This window comes from Carcharodon carcharias, chromosome 34 (assembly GCF_017639515.1).
Source record: "Carcharodon carcharias isolate sCarCar2 chromosome 34, sCarCar2.pri, whole genome shotgun sequence".
Lineage (NCBI taxonomy): Eukaryota > Metazoa > Chordata > Chondrichthyes > Lamniformes > Lamnidae > Carcharodon > Carcharodon carcharias.
In genome coordinates this window covers 7482699-7497517 of record NC_054500.1, presented here as the reverse complement: position 1 = coordinate 7497517, position 14819 = coordinate 7482699, and the positions used below count along the sequence as shown (strand labels likewise).

Here is a 14819-nt window from a genome sequence, read left to right as displayed (position 1 = left end):
ACTGAGAGAGGGCAGTGTGTAACTGAGAGAGGGCAGTGTGTAACTGAGAGAGGGCAGTGAGTAACTGAGAGAGGGCAGTAACTGAGAGAGGGCAGTTTGTAACTGAGAGAGGGCAGAGAGTAACAGACAGAGGGCAGTGTGTAACTGAGAGAGGGCAGTGTGTAACAGACAGAGGGCAGTTTGTAATTGAGAGAGGGCAGTGAGTAACTGAGAGAGGGCAGTGTGTAACTGAGAAAGGGCAGTGAGTAACTGAGAAATGGCAGTGTGTAACTGAGAGAGGGCAGTGAGTAACTGAGGGAGGGCAGTGAGTAACTGAGATAGGGCAGTGAGTAACTGAGAGAGGGCAGTGTGTAACTGAGAGAGGGCAGTGAGTAACTGAGAGAGGGCAGTGTGTAACTGAGAGAAGGCAGTGAGTAACTGAGAGAGGTCAGTGAGTAACTGAGAGAGGGCAGTGAGTAACTGAGAGAGGGCAATGAGTAACTGAGAAAGGGCAGTGAGTAACTGAGAGAGGGCAGTGTGTAACTGAGAGAGGGCAGTGAGTAATGGAGGGCAGTGTGTAACTGAGAGAGGGCAGGGTGTAACTGAGAGAGGGCAGTGAGTAACTGAGAGAGGGCAGTGAGTAACTGAGAGAGGGCAGTGTAATTGAGAGAGGGCAGTGTGTAACTGAGAGAGGGCAGTAACTGAGAGAGGGCAGTGAGTAACTGAGAGAGGGCAGTGAGTAACAGAGGGCAGTGTGTAACTGAGAGAGGGCAGTGTGTAACTGAGAGAGGGCAGTGAGTAACTGAGAGAGGACAGTGAGAAACTGAGAGAGGACAGTGAGTAACTGAGAGAGGGCAGTGTGTAACTGAGAGAGGGCAGTGTGTAACTGAGAGAGGGCAGTGAGTAACTGAGAGAGGGCAGTGAGTAACTGAGTTAGGGCAGTGTGTAACTGAGAGAGGGCCGGGAGTAACTGAGAGAGGGCAGTGTGTAACTGAGAGAGGGCAGTGAGCAACAGACAGAGGGCAGTGAGTAACTTTCAGAGGGCAGGGAGTAATGAGAGAGGGCAGTGAGTAACTGAGAGAGGGCAGTATGTAACTGAGAGAGGGCAGTGTGTAACTGAGAGAGGGCAGTGTGTAACTGAGAGAGGGCAGTGTGTAACAGAGAGGGCAGTGTGTAATTGAGAGAGGGCAGTGTGTAACAGAGAGAGGGCAGTGTGTAACTGAGAGAGGGCAGTGAGTAACTGAGAGAGGGCAGTGAGTAACTGAGAGGGCAGTGTGTAACAGAGAGAGGGCAGTGTGTAACAGAGAGGGCAGTGTGTAATTGAGAGAGGGCAGTGTATAACAGAGAGAGGGCAGTGTGTAACAGAGAGAGGGCAGTGTATAACAGAGAGGGCAGTGTGTAATTGAGAGAGGGCAGTGTGTAACAGAGAGAGGGCAGTGAGTAACTGAGATAGGGCAGTGAGTAACTAAGAGAGGGCAGTGAGTAACTGAGAGAGGGCAGTGTGTGACAGAGAGGGCAGTAACTGAGAGAGGGCAGTGTGTAACACAGAGAGGGCAGTAACTGAGAAAGGGCAGTGTGTAACTGAGAGAGGGCAGTGAGTAACTGAGAGAGGGCAGTGTGTAACAGAGAGAGGGCAGTGTGTAACAGAGAGGGCAGTGTGTAATTGAGAGAGGGCAGTGTGTAACAGAGAGAGCAGTGAGTAACTGAGAGAGGGCAGCGAGTACCTGAGAGAGGGCAGTGTGTAACTGAGAGAGGGCAGTAACTGAGAGAGGGCAGTGTGTAACTGAGACAGGGCAGTGTGTAACTGAAAGAGGGCAGTAACTGAGAGAGGGCAGTGAGTAACTGAGAGAGGGCAGTGAGTAACTGAGAGAAGGCAGTGTGTAACTGAGAGAGGGCAGTGTGTAACTGAGAGAGGGCAGTGAGTAACTGAGAGAGGGCAGTGAGTAACTGAGTTAGGGCAGTGTGTAACTGAGAGAGGGCCGGGAGTAACTGAGAGAGGGCAGTGTGTAACTGAGAGAGGGCAGTGAGCAACAGACAGAGGGCAGTGAGTAACTTTCAGAGGGCAGGGAGTAATGAGAGAGGGCAGTGAGTAACTGAGAGAGGGCAGTATGTAACTGAGAGAGGGCAGTGTGTAACTGAGAGAGGGCAGTGTGTAACTGAGAGAGGGCAGTGTGTAACAGAGAGGGCAGTGTGTAATTGAGAGAGGGCAGTGTGTAACAGAGAGAGGGCAGTGTGTAACTGAGAGAGGGCAGTGAGTAACTGAGAGAGGGCAGTGAGTAACTGAGAGGGCAGTGTGTAACAGAGAGAGGGCAGTGTGTAACAGAGAGGGCAGTGTGTAATTGAGAGAGGGCAGTGTATAACAGAGAGAGGGCAGTGTGTAACAGAGAGAGGGCAGTGTATAACAGAGAGGGCAGTGTGTAATTGAGAGAGGGCAGTGTGTAACAGAGAGAGGGCAGTGAGTAACTGAGATAGGGCAGTGAGTAACTAAGAGAGGGCAGTGAGTAACTGAGAGAGGGCAGTGTGTGACAGAGAGGGCAGTAACTGAGAGAGGGCAGTGTGTAACACAGAGAGGGCAGTAACTGAGAAAGGGCAGTGTGTAACTGAGAGAGGGCAGTGAGTAACTGAGAGAGGGCAGTGTGTAACAGAGAGAGGGCAGTGTGTAACAGAGAGGGCAGTGTGTAATTGAGAGAGGGCAGTGTGTAACAGAGAGAGCAGTGAGTAACTGAGAGAGGGCAGCGAGTACCTGAGAGAGGGCAGTGTGTAACTGAGAGAGGGCAGTAACTGAGAGAGGGCAGTGTGTAACTGAGACAGGGCAGTGTGTAACTGAAAGAGGGCAGTAACTGAGAGAGGGCAGTGAGTAACTGAGAGAGGGCAGTGAGTAACTGAGAGAAGGCAGTGTGTAACTGAGAGAGGGCAGTGAGTAACTGAGAGGTGCAGTGAGTAACTGCGAGAGGGCAGTGTGTAACTGAGAGAGGGCAGTGAGTAACTGAGAGGGCAGTGAGTAACTGAGAGAGGGCAGTGTGTAACTGAGAGAGGGCAGTGAGTAACTGATAAAGGGCAGTGAGTAACTGAGAGAGGGCAGTAACTGAGAGAGGGCAGTTTGTAACTGAGAGAGGGCAGTGAGTAACAGACAGAGGGCAGTGAGTAACTGAGAGAGGGCAGTGAGTAACTGAGAGAGGGCAGTGAGTATCTGAGAGAGGGCAGTGTGTAACTGAGAGAGGGCAGTGTGTAACAGACAGAGGGCAGTTTGTAACTGAGAGAGGGTAGTGTGTAACTGAGAGAGGGCAGTGAGTAACTGAGAGAGGGCAGTGAGTAACTGAGAGAGGGCAGTAACTGAGAGAGGGCAGTGTGTAACTGAGAGAGGGCAGTGGGTAACTGAGAGAGGGCAGTGAGTAACTGAGAGAGGGCAGTAACTGAGAGAGGGCAGTTTGTACCTGAGAGAGGGAAGTGAGTAACAGACAGAGGGCAGTGTGTAACTGAGAGAGGGCAGTTTGTAACAGACAGAGGGCAGTTTGTAACTGAGAGAGGGCAGTGAGTAACTGAGCTTGGGCAGTGTGTAACTGAAAAAGGGCAGTGAGTAACTGAGAGAGGGCAGTGAGTAACTGAGAGTGGGCAGTGAGTAACAGAGGGCAGTGTGTAACTGAGAGAGGGCAGTGTGTAACTGAGAGAGGGCAGTGAGTAACTGAGAGAGTGCAGTAACTGAGAGAGGGCAGTTTTTAACTGAGAGAGGGCAGAGTGTAACAGACAGAGGGCAGATTGTAACTGAGAGAGGGCAGTGAGTAACTGAGCTAGGGCAGTGTGTAACTGAGAAAGGGCAGTGAGTAACTGAGAGAGGGCAGTGAGTAACTGAGAGAGGGCAGTGTGTACCTGAGAAAGGGCAGTGAGTAACTGAGAGAGGGCACTGAGTAACTGAGAGAGGGCCGTGAGTAACTGAGAAAGGGCAGTGAGTAACTGAGATAGGGCGGTGAGTAACTGAGAGAGGGCAGTGTGTAACTGAGAGAGCGCAATGTGTAACAGACAGAGGGCAGTTTGTAACTGAGAGAGGGTAGTGTGTAACTGAGAGAGGGCAGTGAGTAACTGAGAGAGGGCAGTGTGTAACTGAGAGAGTGCAGTAACTGAGAGAGGGCAGTGAGTAACAGACAGAGGGCAGTGTGTAACTGAGAGAGGGCAGTGTGTAACAGACAGAGGGCAGATTGTAACTGAGAGAGGGCAGGGAATAACTGAGTAATGGCAGTGTGTAACTGAGAGAGGGCAGTGAGTAACTGAGAGAGGGCAGTGAGTAACTGAGAGAGGCCAGTGTGTAACTGAGAGAGGGCAGTGAGTAACTGAGAGAGGTCAGTGAGTAACTGAGAGAGGGCAGTGAGTAACTGAGAGAGGGCAATGTGTAACTGAGAAAGGACAGTGAGTAACTGAGAGAGGGCAGTGTGTAACTGAGAGAGTGCAGTGTGTAACTGAGAAAGGGCAGTGTGTATCTGAGAGAGGGCAGTAACTAAGAGAGGGCAGTGAGTAACTGAGAGAGGGCAGTAACTGAGAGAGGGCAGTGTGTAACTGAGAGAGGGCAGCGTGTAACTGAGAGAGCGCAGTGTGTAACTGAGAGAGGGCAGTAACTGAGAGAGGGCGGTGTGTAACTGAGAGAGGCAGTGAGTAACTGAGAGAGGGCAGTGTGTAACTGAGAGAGTGCAGTGTGTAACTGAGAGAGGGCAGTGAGTAACAGAGGGCAGTGTGTAACTGAGAGAGGGCAGTGTGTAACTAAGAGAGCGCAGTGTGTAACTGAGAGAGGGCAGTAACTGAGATAGGGAGGTGTGTAACTGAGAGAGGGCAGTGAATAACTGAGAGAGGGCAGTGAGTAACTGAGAGAGGGCACTGTGTAACTGAGAGAGGGCAGTGTGTAACTGAGAGAGGGCAGTGAGTAACTGAGAGAGGGCAGTGTGTAAATGTGAGAGTGCAGTGTGTAACTGAGAGAGGGCTGTGAGTAACTGAGAGAGGGCAGTGAGTAACAGAGGGCAATGTGTAAATGAGAGAGGGCAGTGCGTAACTGAGAGAGGGCAGTGAGTAACTGAGAGAGGGCAGTGAGTAACTGAGAGAGGGCAGTGTGCAACTGAGAGAGGGCAGTGAGTAAATAAGTGAGGGCACTGAGTAACTGAGGGAGGGCAGTGTGTCACTGAGAGAGGGCCGTGTGTAACTGAGAGAGGGCAGTGTGTAACTGAGAGAGGGCAGTGAGTAACTGAGAGAGGGCAGTGAGTAACTGAGAGAGGGCAGTGTATAACTGAGAGAGGGCAGTGAGTAACAGACAGAGGGCAGTGAGTAACTGTGAAAGGGCAGTGAGTAATGAGAGAGGGCAGTGAGTAACTGAGAAAGGGCAGTATGTAACTGAGAGAGGGCATTGAGTAACTGAGAGAGGGCAGTGTGTAACTGAGAGAGGGCAGTGTGTAACAGAGAGAGGGCAGTGTGTAACAGAGAGGGCAGCATATAATTGAGAGAGGGCAGTGTGTAACAGAGAGAGGGCAGTGTGTAACTGAGAGAGGGCAGTGAGTAACTGAGAGAGGGCAGTGAGTAACTGAGAGAGGGCTGTGAGTAACAGAGGGCAGTGTGTAACTGAGGGAGGGCAGTGTGTAACTGAGAGAGGGCAGTGAGTAACTGAGAGAGGGCAGTGAGTAACTGAGAGAGGACAGTGTGTAACTGAGAGAGGGCAGTGTGTAACTGAGAGAGGGCATTGAGTAACTGAGAGAGGGCAGTGAGTAACGGAGAGAGGGCAGTGTGTAACTGAGAGAGGGCCGTGAGTAACTGAGAGAAGGCAGTGTGTAACTGAGAGAGGGCAGTGAGTAACTGAGAGAGGGCAGTGGGTAACTGAGAGAAGGCAGTGTGTAACTGAGAGAGGGCAGTGAGTAACTGAGAGAGGGCAGTGAGTAACTGAGAGAGGGCAGTGTAATTGAGAGAGGGCAGTGTGTAACTGAGAGAGGGCAGTGAGTAACTGAGAGAGGGCAGTGTGTAACTGAGAGAGGGCAGTGTGTAACTGAGAGAGGGCAGTAACTGAGAGAGGGCAGTGAGTAACTGAGAGAGGGCAGTGAGTAACAGAGGGCAGTGTGTAACTGAGAGAGGGCAGTGTGTAACTGAGAGAGGGCAGTGAGTAACTGAGAGAGGACAGTGAGAAACTGAGAGAGGACAGTGAGTAACTGAGAGAGGGCAGTGTGTAACTGAGAGAGGGCAGTGTGTAACTGAGAGAGGGCAGTGAGTAACTGAGAGAGGGCAGTGAGTAACTGAGTTAGGGCAGAGTGTAACTGAGAGAGGGCCGTGAGTAACTGAGAGAGGGCAGTGTGTAACTGAGAGAGGGCAGTGAGCAACAGACAGAGGGCAGTGAGTAACTTTCAGAGGGCAGGGAGTAATGAGAGAGGGCAGTGAGTAACTGAGAGAGGGCAGTATGTAACTGAGAGAGGGCAGTGTGTAACTGAGAGAGGGCAGTGTGTAACTGAGAGAGGACAGTGTGTAACAGAGAGGGCAGTGTGTAATTGAGAGAGGGCAGTGTGTAACAGAGAGAGGGCAGTGTGTAACTGAGAGAGGGCAGTGAGTAACTGAGAGAGGGCAGTGAGTAACTGAGAGGGCAGTGTGTAACAGAGAGAGGGCAGTGTGTAACAGAGAGGGCAGTGTGTAATTGAGAGAGGGCAGTGTATAACAGAGAGAGGGCAGTGTGTAACAGAGAGAGGGCAGTGTATAACAGAGAGGGCAGTGTGTAATTGAGAGAGGGCAGTGTGTAACAGAGAGAGGGCAGTGAGTAACTGAGATAGGGCAGTGAGTAACTAAGAGAGGGCAGTGAGTAACTGAGAGAGGGCAGTGTGTGACAGAGAGGGCAGTAACTGAGAGAGGGCAGTGTGTAACACAGAGAGGGCAGTAACTGAGAAAGGGCAGTGTGTAACTGAGAGAGGGCAGTGAGTAACTGAGAGAGGGCAGTGTGTAACAGAGAGAGGGCAGTGTGTAACAGAGAGGGCAGTGTGTAATTGAGAGAGGGCAGTGTGTAACAGAGAGAGCAGTGAGTAACTGAGAGAGGGCAGCGAGTACCTGAGAGAGGGCAGTGTGTAACTGAGAGAGGGCAGTAACTGAGAGAGGGCAGTGTGTAACTGAGACAGGGCAGTGTGTAACTGAAAGAGGGCAGTAACTGAGAGAGGGCAGTGAGTAACTGAGAGAGGGCAGTGAGTAACTGAGAGAAGGCAGTGTGTAACTGAGAGAGGGCAGTGAGTAACTGAGAGGTGCAGTGAGTAACTGCGAGAGGGCAGTGTGTAACTGAGAGAGGGCAGTGAGTAACTGAGAGGGCAGTGAGTAACTGAGAGAGGGCAGTGTGTAACTGAGAGAGGGCAGTGAGTAACTGATAGAGGGCAGTGAGTAACTGAGAGAGGGCAGTAACTGAGAGAGGGCAGTTTGTAACTGAGAGAGGGCAGTGAGTAACAGACAGAGGGCAGTGAGTAACTGAGAGAGGGCAGTGAGTAACTGAGAGAGGGCAGTGAGTATCTGAGAGAGGGCAGTGTGTAACTGAGAGAGGGCAGTGTGTAACAGACAGAGGGCAGTTTGTAACTGAGAGAGGGTAGTGTGTAACTGAGAGAGGGCAGTGAGTAACTGAGAGAGGGCAGTGAGTAACTGAGAGAGGGCAGTAACTGAGAGAGGGCAGTGTGTAACTGAGAGAGGGCAGTGGGTAACTGAGAGAGGGCAGTGAGTAACTGAGAGAGGGCAGTAACTGAGAGAGGGCAGTTTGTACCTGAGAGAGGGAAGTGAGTAACAGACAGAGGGCAGTGTGTAACTGAGAGAGGGCAGTTTGTAACAGACAGAGGGCAGTTTGTAACTGAGAGAGGGCAGTGAGTAACTGAGCTTGGGCAGTGTGTAACTGAAAAAGGGCAGTGAGTAACTGAGAGAGGGCAGTGAGTAACTGAGAGTGGGCAGTGAGTAACAGAGGGCAGTGTGTAACTGAGAGAGGGCAGTGTGTAACTGAGAGAGGGCAGTGAGTAACTGAGAGAGTGCAGTAACTGAGAGAGGGCAGTTTGTAACTGAGAGAGGGCAGAGTGTAACAGACAGAGGGCAGATTGTAACTGAGAGAGGGCAGTGAGTAACTGAGCTAGGGCAGTGTGTAACTGAGAAAGGGCAGTGAGTAACTGAGAGAGGGCAGTGAGTAACTGAGAGAGGGCAGTGTGTACCTGAGAAAGGGCAGTGAGTAACTGAGAGAGGGCACTGAGTAACTGAGAGAGGGCCGTGAGTAACTGAGAAAGGGCAGTGAGTAACTGAGATAGGGCGGTGAGTAACTGAGAGAGGGCAGTGTGTAACTGAGAGAGCGCAATGTGTAACAGACAGAGGGCAGTTTGTAACTGAGAGAGGGTAGTGTGTAACTGAGAGAGGGCAGTGAGTAACTGAGAGAGGGCAGTGAGTAACAGACAGAGGGCAGTGTGTAACTGAGAGAGGGCAGTGAGTAACAGACAGAGGGCAGTGAGTAACTGAGAGAGGGCAGTAACTGAGAGAGGGCAGTGTGTAACTGAGAGAGGGCAGCGTGTAACTGAGAGAGCGCAGTGTGTAACTGAGAGAGGGCAGTAACTGAGAGAGGGCGGTGTGTAACTGAGAGAGGGCAGTGAGTAACTGAGAGAGGGCAGTGTGTAACTGAGAGAGTGCAGTGTGTAACTGAGAGAGGGCAGTGAGTAACAGAGGGCAGTGTGTAACTGAGAGAGGGCAGTGTGTAACTAAGAGAGCGCAGTGTGTAACTGAGAGAGGGCAGTAACTGAGATAGGGAGGTGTGTAACTGAGAGAGGGCAGTGAATAACTGAGAGAGGGCAGTGAGTAACTGAGAGAGGGCACTGTGTAACTGAGAGAGGGCAGTGTGTAACTGAGAGAGGGCAGTGAGTAACTGAGAGAGGGCAGTGTGTAAATGTGAGAGGGCAGTGTGTAACTGAGAGAGGGCTGTGAGTAACTGAGAGAGGGCAGTGAGTAACAGAGGGCAATGTGTAAATGAGAGAGGGCAGTGCGTAACTGAGAGAGGGCAGTGAGTAACTGAGAGAGGGCAGTGAGTAACTGAGAGAGGGCAGTGTGCAACTGAGAGAGGGCAGTGAGTAAATAAGTGAGGGCAGTGAGTAACTGAGGGAGGGCAGTGTGTCACTGAGAGAGGGCCGTGTGTAACTGAGAGAGGGCAGTGTGTAACTGAGAGAGGGCAGTGAGTAACTGAGAGAGGGCAGTGAGTAACTGAGAGAGGGCAGTGTATAACTGAGAGAGGGCAGTGAGTAACAGACAGAGGGCAGTGAGTAACTGTGAAAGGGCAGTGAGTAATGAGAGAGGGCAGTGAGTAACTGAGAAAGGGCAGTATGTAACTGAGAGAGGGCATTGAGTAACTGAGAGAGGGCAGTGTGTAACTGAGAGAGGGCAGTGTGTAACAGAGAGAGGGCAGTGTGTAACAGAGAGGGCAGCATATAATTGAGAGAGGGCAGTGTGTAACAGAGAGAGGGCAGTGTGTAACTGAGAGAGGGCAGTGAGTAACTGAGAGAGGGCAGTGAGTAACTGAGAGAGGGCTGTGAATAACAGAGGGCAGTGTGTAACTGAGAGAGGGCAGTGTGTAACTGAGAGAGGGCAGTGAGTAACTGAGAGGGCAGTGAGTAACTGAGAGAGGGCAGTGTGTAACTGAGAGAGGGCAGTGAGTAACTGATAGAGGGCAGTGAGTAACTGAGAGAGGGCAGTAACTGAGAGAGGGCAGTTTGTAACTGAGAGAGGGCAGTGAGTAACAGACAGAGGGCAGTGAGTAACTGAGAGAGGGCAGTGAGTAACTGAGAGAGGGCAGTGAGTATCTGAGAGAGGGCAGTGTGTAACTGAGAGAGGGCAGTGTGTAACAGACAGAGGGCAGTTTGTAACTGAGAGAGGGTAGTGTGTAACTGAGAGAGGGCAGTGAGTAACTGAGAGAGGGCAGTGAGTAACTGAGAGAGGGCAGTAACTGAGAGAGGGCAGTGTGTAACTGAGAGAGGGCAGTGGGTAACTGAGAGAGGGCAGTGAGTAACTGAGAGAGGGCAGTAACTGAGAGAGGGCAGTTTGTACCTGAGAGAGGGAAGTGAGTAACAGACAGAGGGCAGTGTGTAACTGAGAGAGGGCAGTTTGTAACAGACAGAGGGCAGTTTGTAACTGAGAGAGGGCAGTGAGTAACTGAGCTTGGGCAGTGTGTAACTGAAAAAGGGCAGTGAGTAACTGAGAGAGGGCAGTGAGTAACTGAGAGTGGGCAGTGAGTAACAGAGGGCAGTGTGTAACTGAGAGAGGGCAGTGTGTAACTGAGAGAGGGCAGTGAGTAACTGAGAGAGTGCAGTAACTGAGAGAGGGCAGTTTGTAACTGAGAGAGGGCAGAGTGTAACAGACAGAGGGCAGATTGTAACTGAGAGAGGGCAGTGAGTAACTGAGCTAGGGCAGTGTGTAACTGAGAAAGGGCAGTGAGTAACTGAGAGAGGGCAGTGAGTAACTGAGAGAGGGCAGTGTGTACCTGAGAAAGGGCAGTGAGTAACTGAGAGAGGGCACTGAGTAACTGAGAGAGGGCCGTGAGTAACTGAGAAAGGGCAGTGAGTAACTGAGATAGGGCGGTGAGTAACTGAGAGAGGGCAGTGTGTAACTGAGAGAGCGCAATGTGTAACAGACAGAGGGCAGTTTGTAACTGAGAGAGGGTAGTGTGTAACTGAGAGAGGGCAGTGAGTAACTGAGAGAGGGCAGTGAGTAACAGACAGAGGGCAGTGTGTAACTGAGAGAGGGCAGTGAGTAACAGACAGAGGGCAGTGAGTAACTGAGAGAGGGCAGTAACTGAGAGAGGGCAGTGTGTAACTGAGAGAGGGCAGCGTGTAACTGAGAGAGCGCAGTGTGTAACTGAGAGAGGGCAGTAACTGAGAGAGGGCGGTGTGTAACTGAGAGAGGGCAGTGAGTAACTGAGAGAGGGCAGTGTGTAACTGAGAGAGTGCAGTGTGTAACTGAGAGAGGGCAGTGAGTAACAGAGGGCAGTGTGTAACTGAGAGAGGGCAGTGTGTAACTAAGAGAGCGCAGTGTGTAACTGAGAGAGGGCAGTAACTGAGATAGGGAGGTGTGTAACTGAGAGAGGGCAGTGAATAACTGAGAGAGGGCAGTGAGTAACTGAGAGAGGGCACTGTGTAACTGAGAGAGGGCAGTGTGTAACTGAGAGAGGGCAGTGAGTAACTGAGAGAGGGCAGTGTGTAAATGTGAGAGGGCAGTGTGTAACTGAGAGAGGGCTGTGAGTAACTGAGAGAGGGCAGTGAGTAACAGAGGGCAATGTGTAAATGAGAGAGGGCAGTGCGTAACTGAGAGAGGGCAGTGAGTAACTGAGAGAGGGCAGTGAGTAACTGAGAGAGGGCAGTGTGCAACTGAGAGAGGGCAGTGAGTAAATAAGTGAGGGCAGTGAGTAACTGAGGGAGGGCAGTGTGTCACTGAGAGAGGGCCGTGTGTAACTGAGAGAGGGCAGTGTGTAACTGAGAGAGGGCAGTGAGTAACTGAGAGAGGGCAGTGAGTAACTGAGAGAGGGCAGTGTATAACTGAGAGAGGGCAGTGAGTAACAGACAGAGGGCAGTGAGTAACTGTGAAAGGGCAGTGAGTAATGAGAGAGGGCAGTGAGTAACTGAGAAAGGGCAGTATGTAACTGAGAGAGGGCATTGAGTAACTGAGAGAGGGCAGTGTGTAACTGAGAGAGGGCAGTGTGTAACAGAGAGAGGGCAGTGTGTAACAGAGAGGGCAGCATATAATTGAGAGAGGGCAGTGTGTAACAGAGAGAGGGCAGTGTGTAACTGAGAGAGGGCAGTGAGTAACTGAGAGAGGGCAGTGAGTAACTGAGAGAGGGCTGTGAATAACAGAGGGCAGTGTGTAACTGAGAGAGGGCAGTGTGTAACTGAGAGAGGGCAGTGAGTAACTGAGAGAGGGCAGTGAGTAACTGAGAGAGGACAGTGTGTAACTGAGAGAGGGCAGTGTGTAACTGAGAGAGGGCATTGAGTAACTGAGAGAGGGCAGTGAGTAACGGAGAGAGGGCAGTGTGTAACTGAGAGAGGGCCGTGAGTAACTGAGAGAAGGCAGTGTGTAACTGAGAGAGGGCAGTGAGTAACTGAGAGAGGGCAGTGGGTAACTGAGAGAAGGCAGTGTGTAACTGAGAGAGGGCAGTGTATAACTGAGAGAGGGCAGTGAATAACAGACAGAGGGCAGTGAGTAACTGTGAGAGGGCAGTGAGTAATGAGAGAGGGAAGTGAGTAACTGAGAGAGGGCAGTATGTAACTGAGAGAGGGCAGTGAGTAACTGAGAGAGGGCAGTGTGTAACTGAGAGAGGGCAGTGAGTAACTGAGAGAGGGCAGTGTGTAACAGACAGAGGGCAGTGTGTAACAGAGAGGGCAGCATGTAATTGAGAGAGGGCAGTGTGTAACAGAAAGAGGGCAGTGTGCAACTGAGAGAGGGCAGTGAGTAACTGAGAGAGGGCATTGAGTAACTGAGAGAGGGCTGTGAGTAACTGAGAGAGGGCAGAGTGTGACTGAGACAGGGCAGTAACTGAGAGAGGGCTGTGAGTAACTGAGAGAGGGCAGTGTGTAACTGAGAGAGGGCAGTGTGTAACTGAGAGAGGGCAGTGTGTTACTGAGAGAGGGCAGTGAGTAACTGAGAGAGGGCAGTGTGTAACTGAGAGAGGGCAGTGTGTAACTGAGAGAGGGCAGTAACTGAGAGAGGGCAGTGTGTAACTGAGAGAGGGCAGTAACTGAGAGAGGGCAGTGTGTAATTGTGAGAGGGCAGTAACTGAGAGAGGGCATTGTGTGACTGAGAGAGACCAGTGAGTAACTGAGAGAGGGCAGTGTGTAACTGAGAGAGGGCAGTGTGTAACTGAGAGAGGGCAGTGAGTAACTGAGAGAGGGCAGTGTGTAACTGAGAGAGGGCAGTGTGTAACTGAGAGAGGGCAGTGTGTAACTGAGAGAGAGCAGTAACTGAGAGAGGGCAGTGAGTAACTGAGAGAGGGCAGTGTGTAACTGAGAAAGGGCAGTGAGTAACGGACAGAGGGCAGTAAATGAGAGAGGGCATTGTGTAACTGAGAGAGGGCAGTGAGTAACTGAGAGAGGGAAGTGTGTAACAGAGGGCAGTGTGTAACAGAGAGGGCAGTGTGTAACTGAGAGAGGGCAGTGAGTAACTGAGATAGGGCAGTGAGTAACTGAGAGAGGGCAGTGTGTAACTGAGAGAGGGCAGTGTGTAACTGAGAGAGGGCAGTGAGTAACTGAGAGAGGTCAGTGAGTAACTGAGAGAGGGCAGTGAGTAACTGAGAGAGGGCAATGAGTAACTGAGAAAGGGCACTGAGTAACTGAGAGAGGGCAGTGTGTAACTGAGAGAGGGCAGTGTGTAACTGAGAAAGGGCAGTGTGTAACTGAGAGAGGGCAGTAACTGAGAGAGGGCAGTGAGTAACTGAGAGAGGGCAGTAACTGAGTGAGGGCAGTGTGTAACTGAGAGAGGGCAGTGAGTAACTGAGAGAGGGCACTGTGTAACTGAGAGACGGCAGTGTGTAACTGAGAGAGTGCCGTGAGTAACAGACAGAGGGCAGTGAGTAACTGTGAGAGGGCAGTGAGTAATGAGAGAGGGCAGTGAGTAACTGAGAGAGGGCAGTATGTAACTGAGAGAGGGCAGTGAGTAACTGAGAGAGGGCAGTGTGTAACAGAGAGAGGGCAGTGTGTAACAGAGAGGGCAGTGTGTAATTGAGAGAGGGCAGTGTGTAACAGAGAGAGGGCAGTGTGTAACTGAGAGAGGGCAGTGAGTAACTGAGAGAGGGCAGTGAGTAACTGAGAGAGGGCAGTGTGTGACTGAGAGAGGGCAGTAACTGAGAGAGGGCAGTGTGTAACTGAGAGAGGGCAGTAACTGAGAAAGGGCAGTGTGTAACTGAGAGAGGGCAGTGAGTAACTGAGAGAGGGCAGTGTGTAACTGAGAGAGGGCAGTGAGTAACTGAGAGAGGGCAGTGTGCAACAGAGAGAGGGCAGTGTGTAACAGAGAGGGCAGTGTGTAACAGAGAGGGCAGTGTGTAATTGAGAGAGGACAGTGAGTAACTGAGACAGGGCAGTGAGTAACTGAGAGAGGACAGTGTGTGACTGAGAGAGGGCAGTAACTGAGAAAGGGCAGTGTGTAACAGACAGAGGGCAGTGTGTAACTGATTTTGACATCTTTGTGTAACTAAGAAGACCTCAGTGTATAACTGTGACAGGGCTGTAACTGAGTGTCAGGTCAGTGTGTAACTGTGCTTAAGCCTTGGCATGTTAACATATCAGGATGTAACAGTACTAACACTGCGCTGGTGAAATATGTCTGAGATAGTAAATTGTGAAGGCATGAAGCATGAAAGCAGCAACGGGAGGTGCAAAATAGATGTGGGATGGATGGAGCAGGCAGAAATATCCTAGTGGGTAGGATAATGGGTAGGATATTATGGTCAGAACACACTGGGAATGGATGGGATTGGATGGAGTGAGCAGGCTAACTCTTGGAATGAATAATGTAACGGGGGCTGCTCATATTGTCCAGCCAAATGTCCACGGAGGTTCCTGATGACAGAAATTTCCTGAACCCGTTCCCAGACCACCACTGACAGACTCGCTGACCCAGTCTCCACAACAGCAAAGGAGAAAACCTTCAGCCTCCCTGGTAGACATTCCATCCTGAGATAGTATCTCACCTTTCCAATCCTCTTCCCCTCCACAGCGAGTGCCTTCATCTTTGAGAAGTAATGATAATAGGACACCACGTAGGTGATGATGGACTTCTCATCTGGATTCTCCGTGTTGACATCTACAAGAACAGTTCAAGATGTAAACCGTCAGAAATGCAGAGAAGGGACCGGT

At 51.1% G+C, this 14819-nt stretch overlaps 1 protein-coding gene across 1 annotated transcript in view; it reads right to left on the bottom strand.

Moving 5' to 3' along the window:
• LOC121272525 (spectrin beta chain, non-erythrocytic 4-like) overlaps positions 1–14819 on the bottom strand; it is a 380289-nt gene that overhangs the window by 341545 nt on the left and 23925 nt on the right. Inside the window, exon 7 of the mRNA XM_041179140.1 lies at positions 14654–14766. Within this exon, the coding sequence (XP_041035074.1) occupies positions 14654–14766 (113 nt within the window). The remainder of the gene's footprint in view (positions 1–14653; positions 14767–14819) is intronic.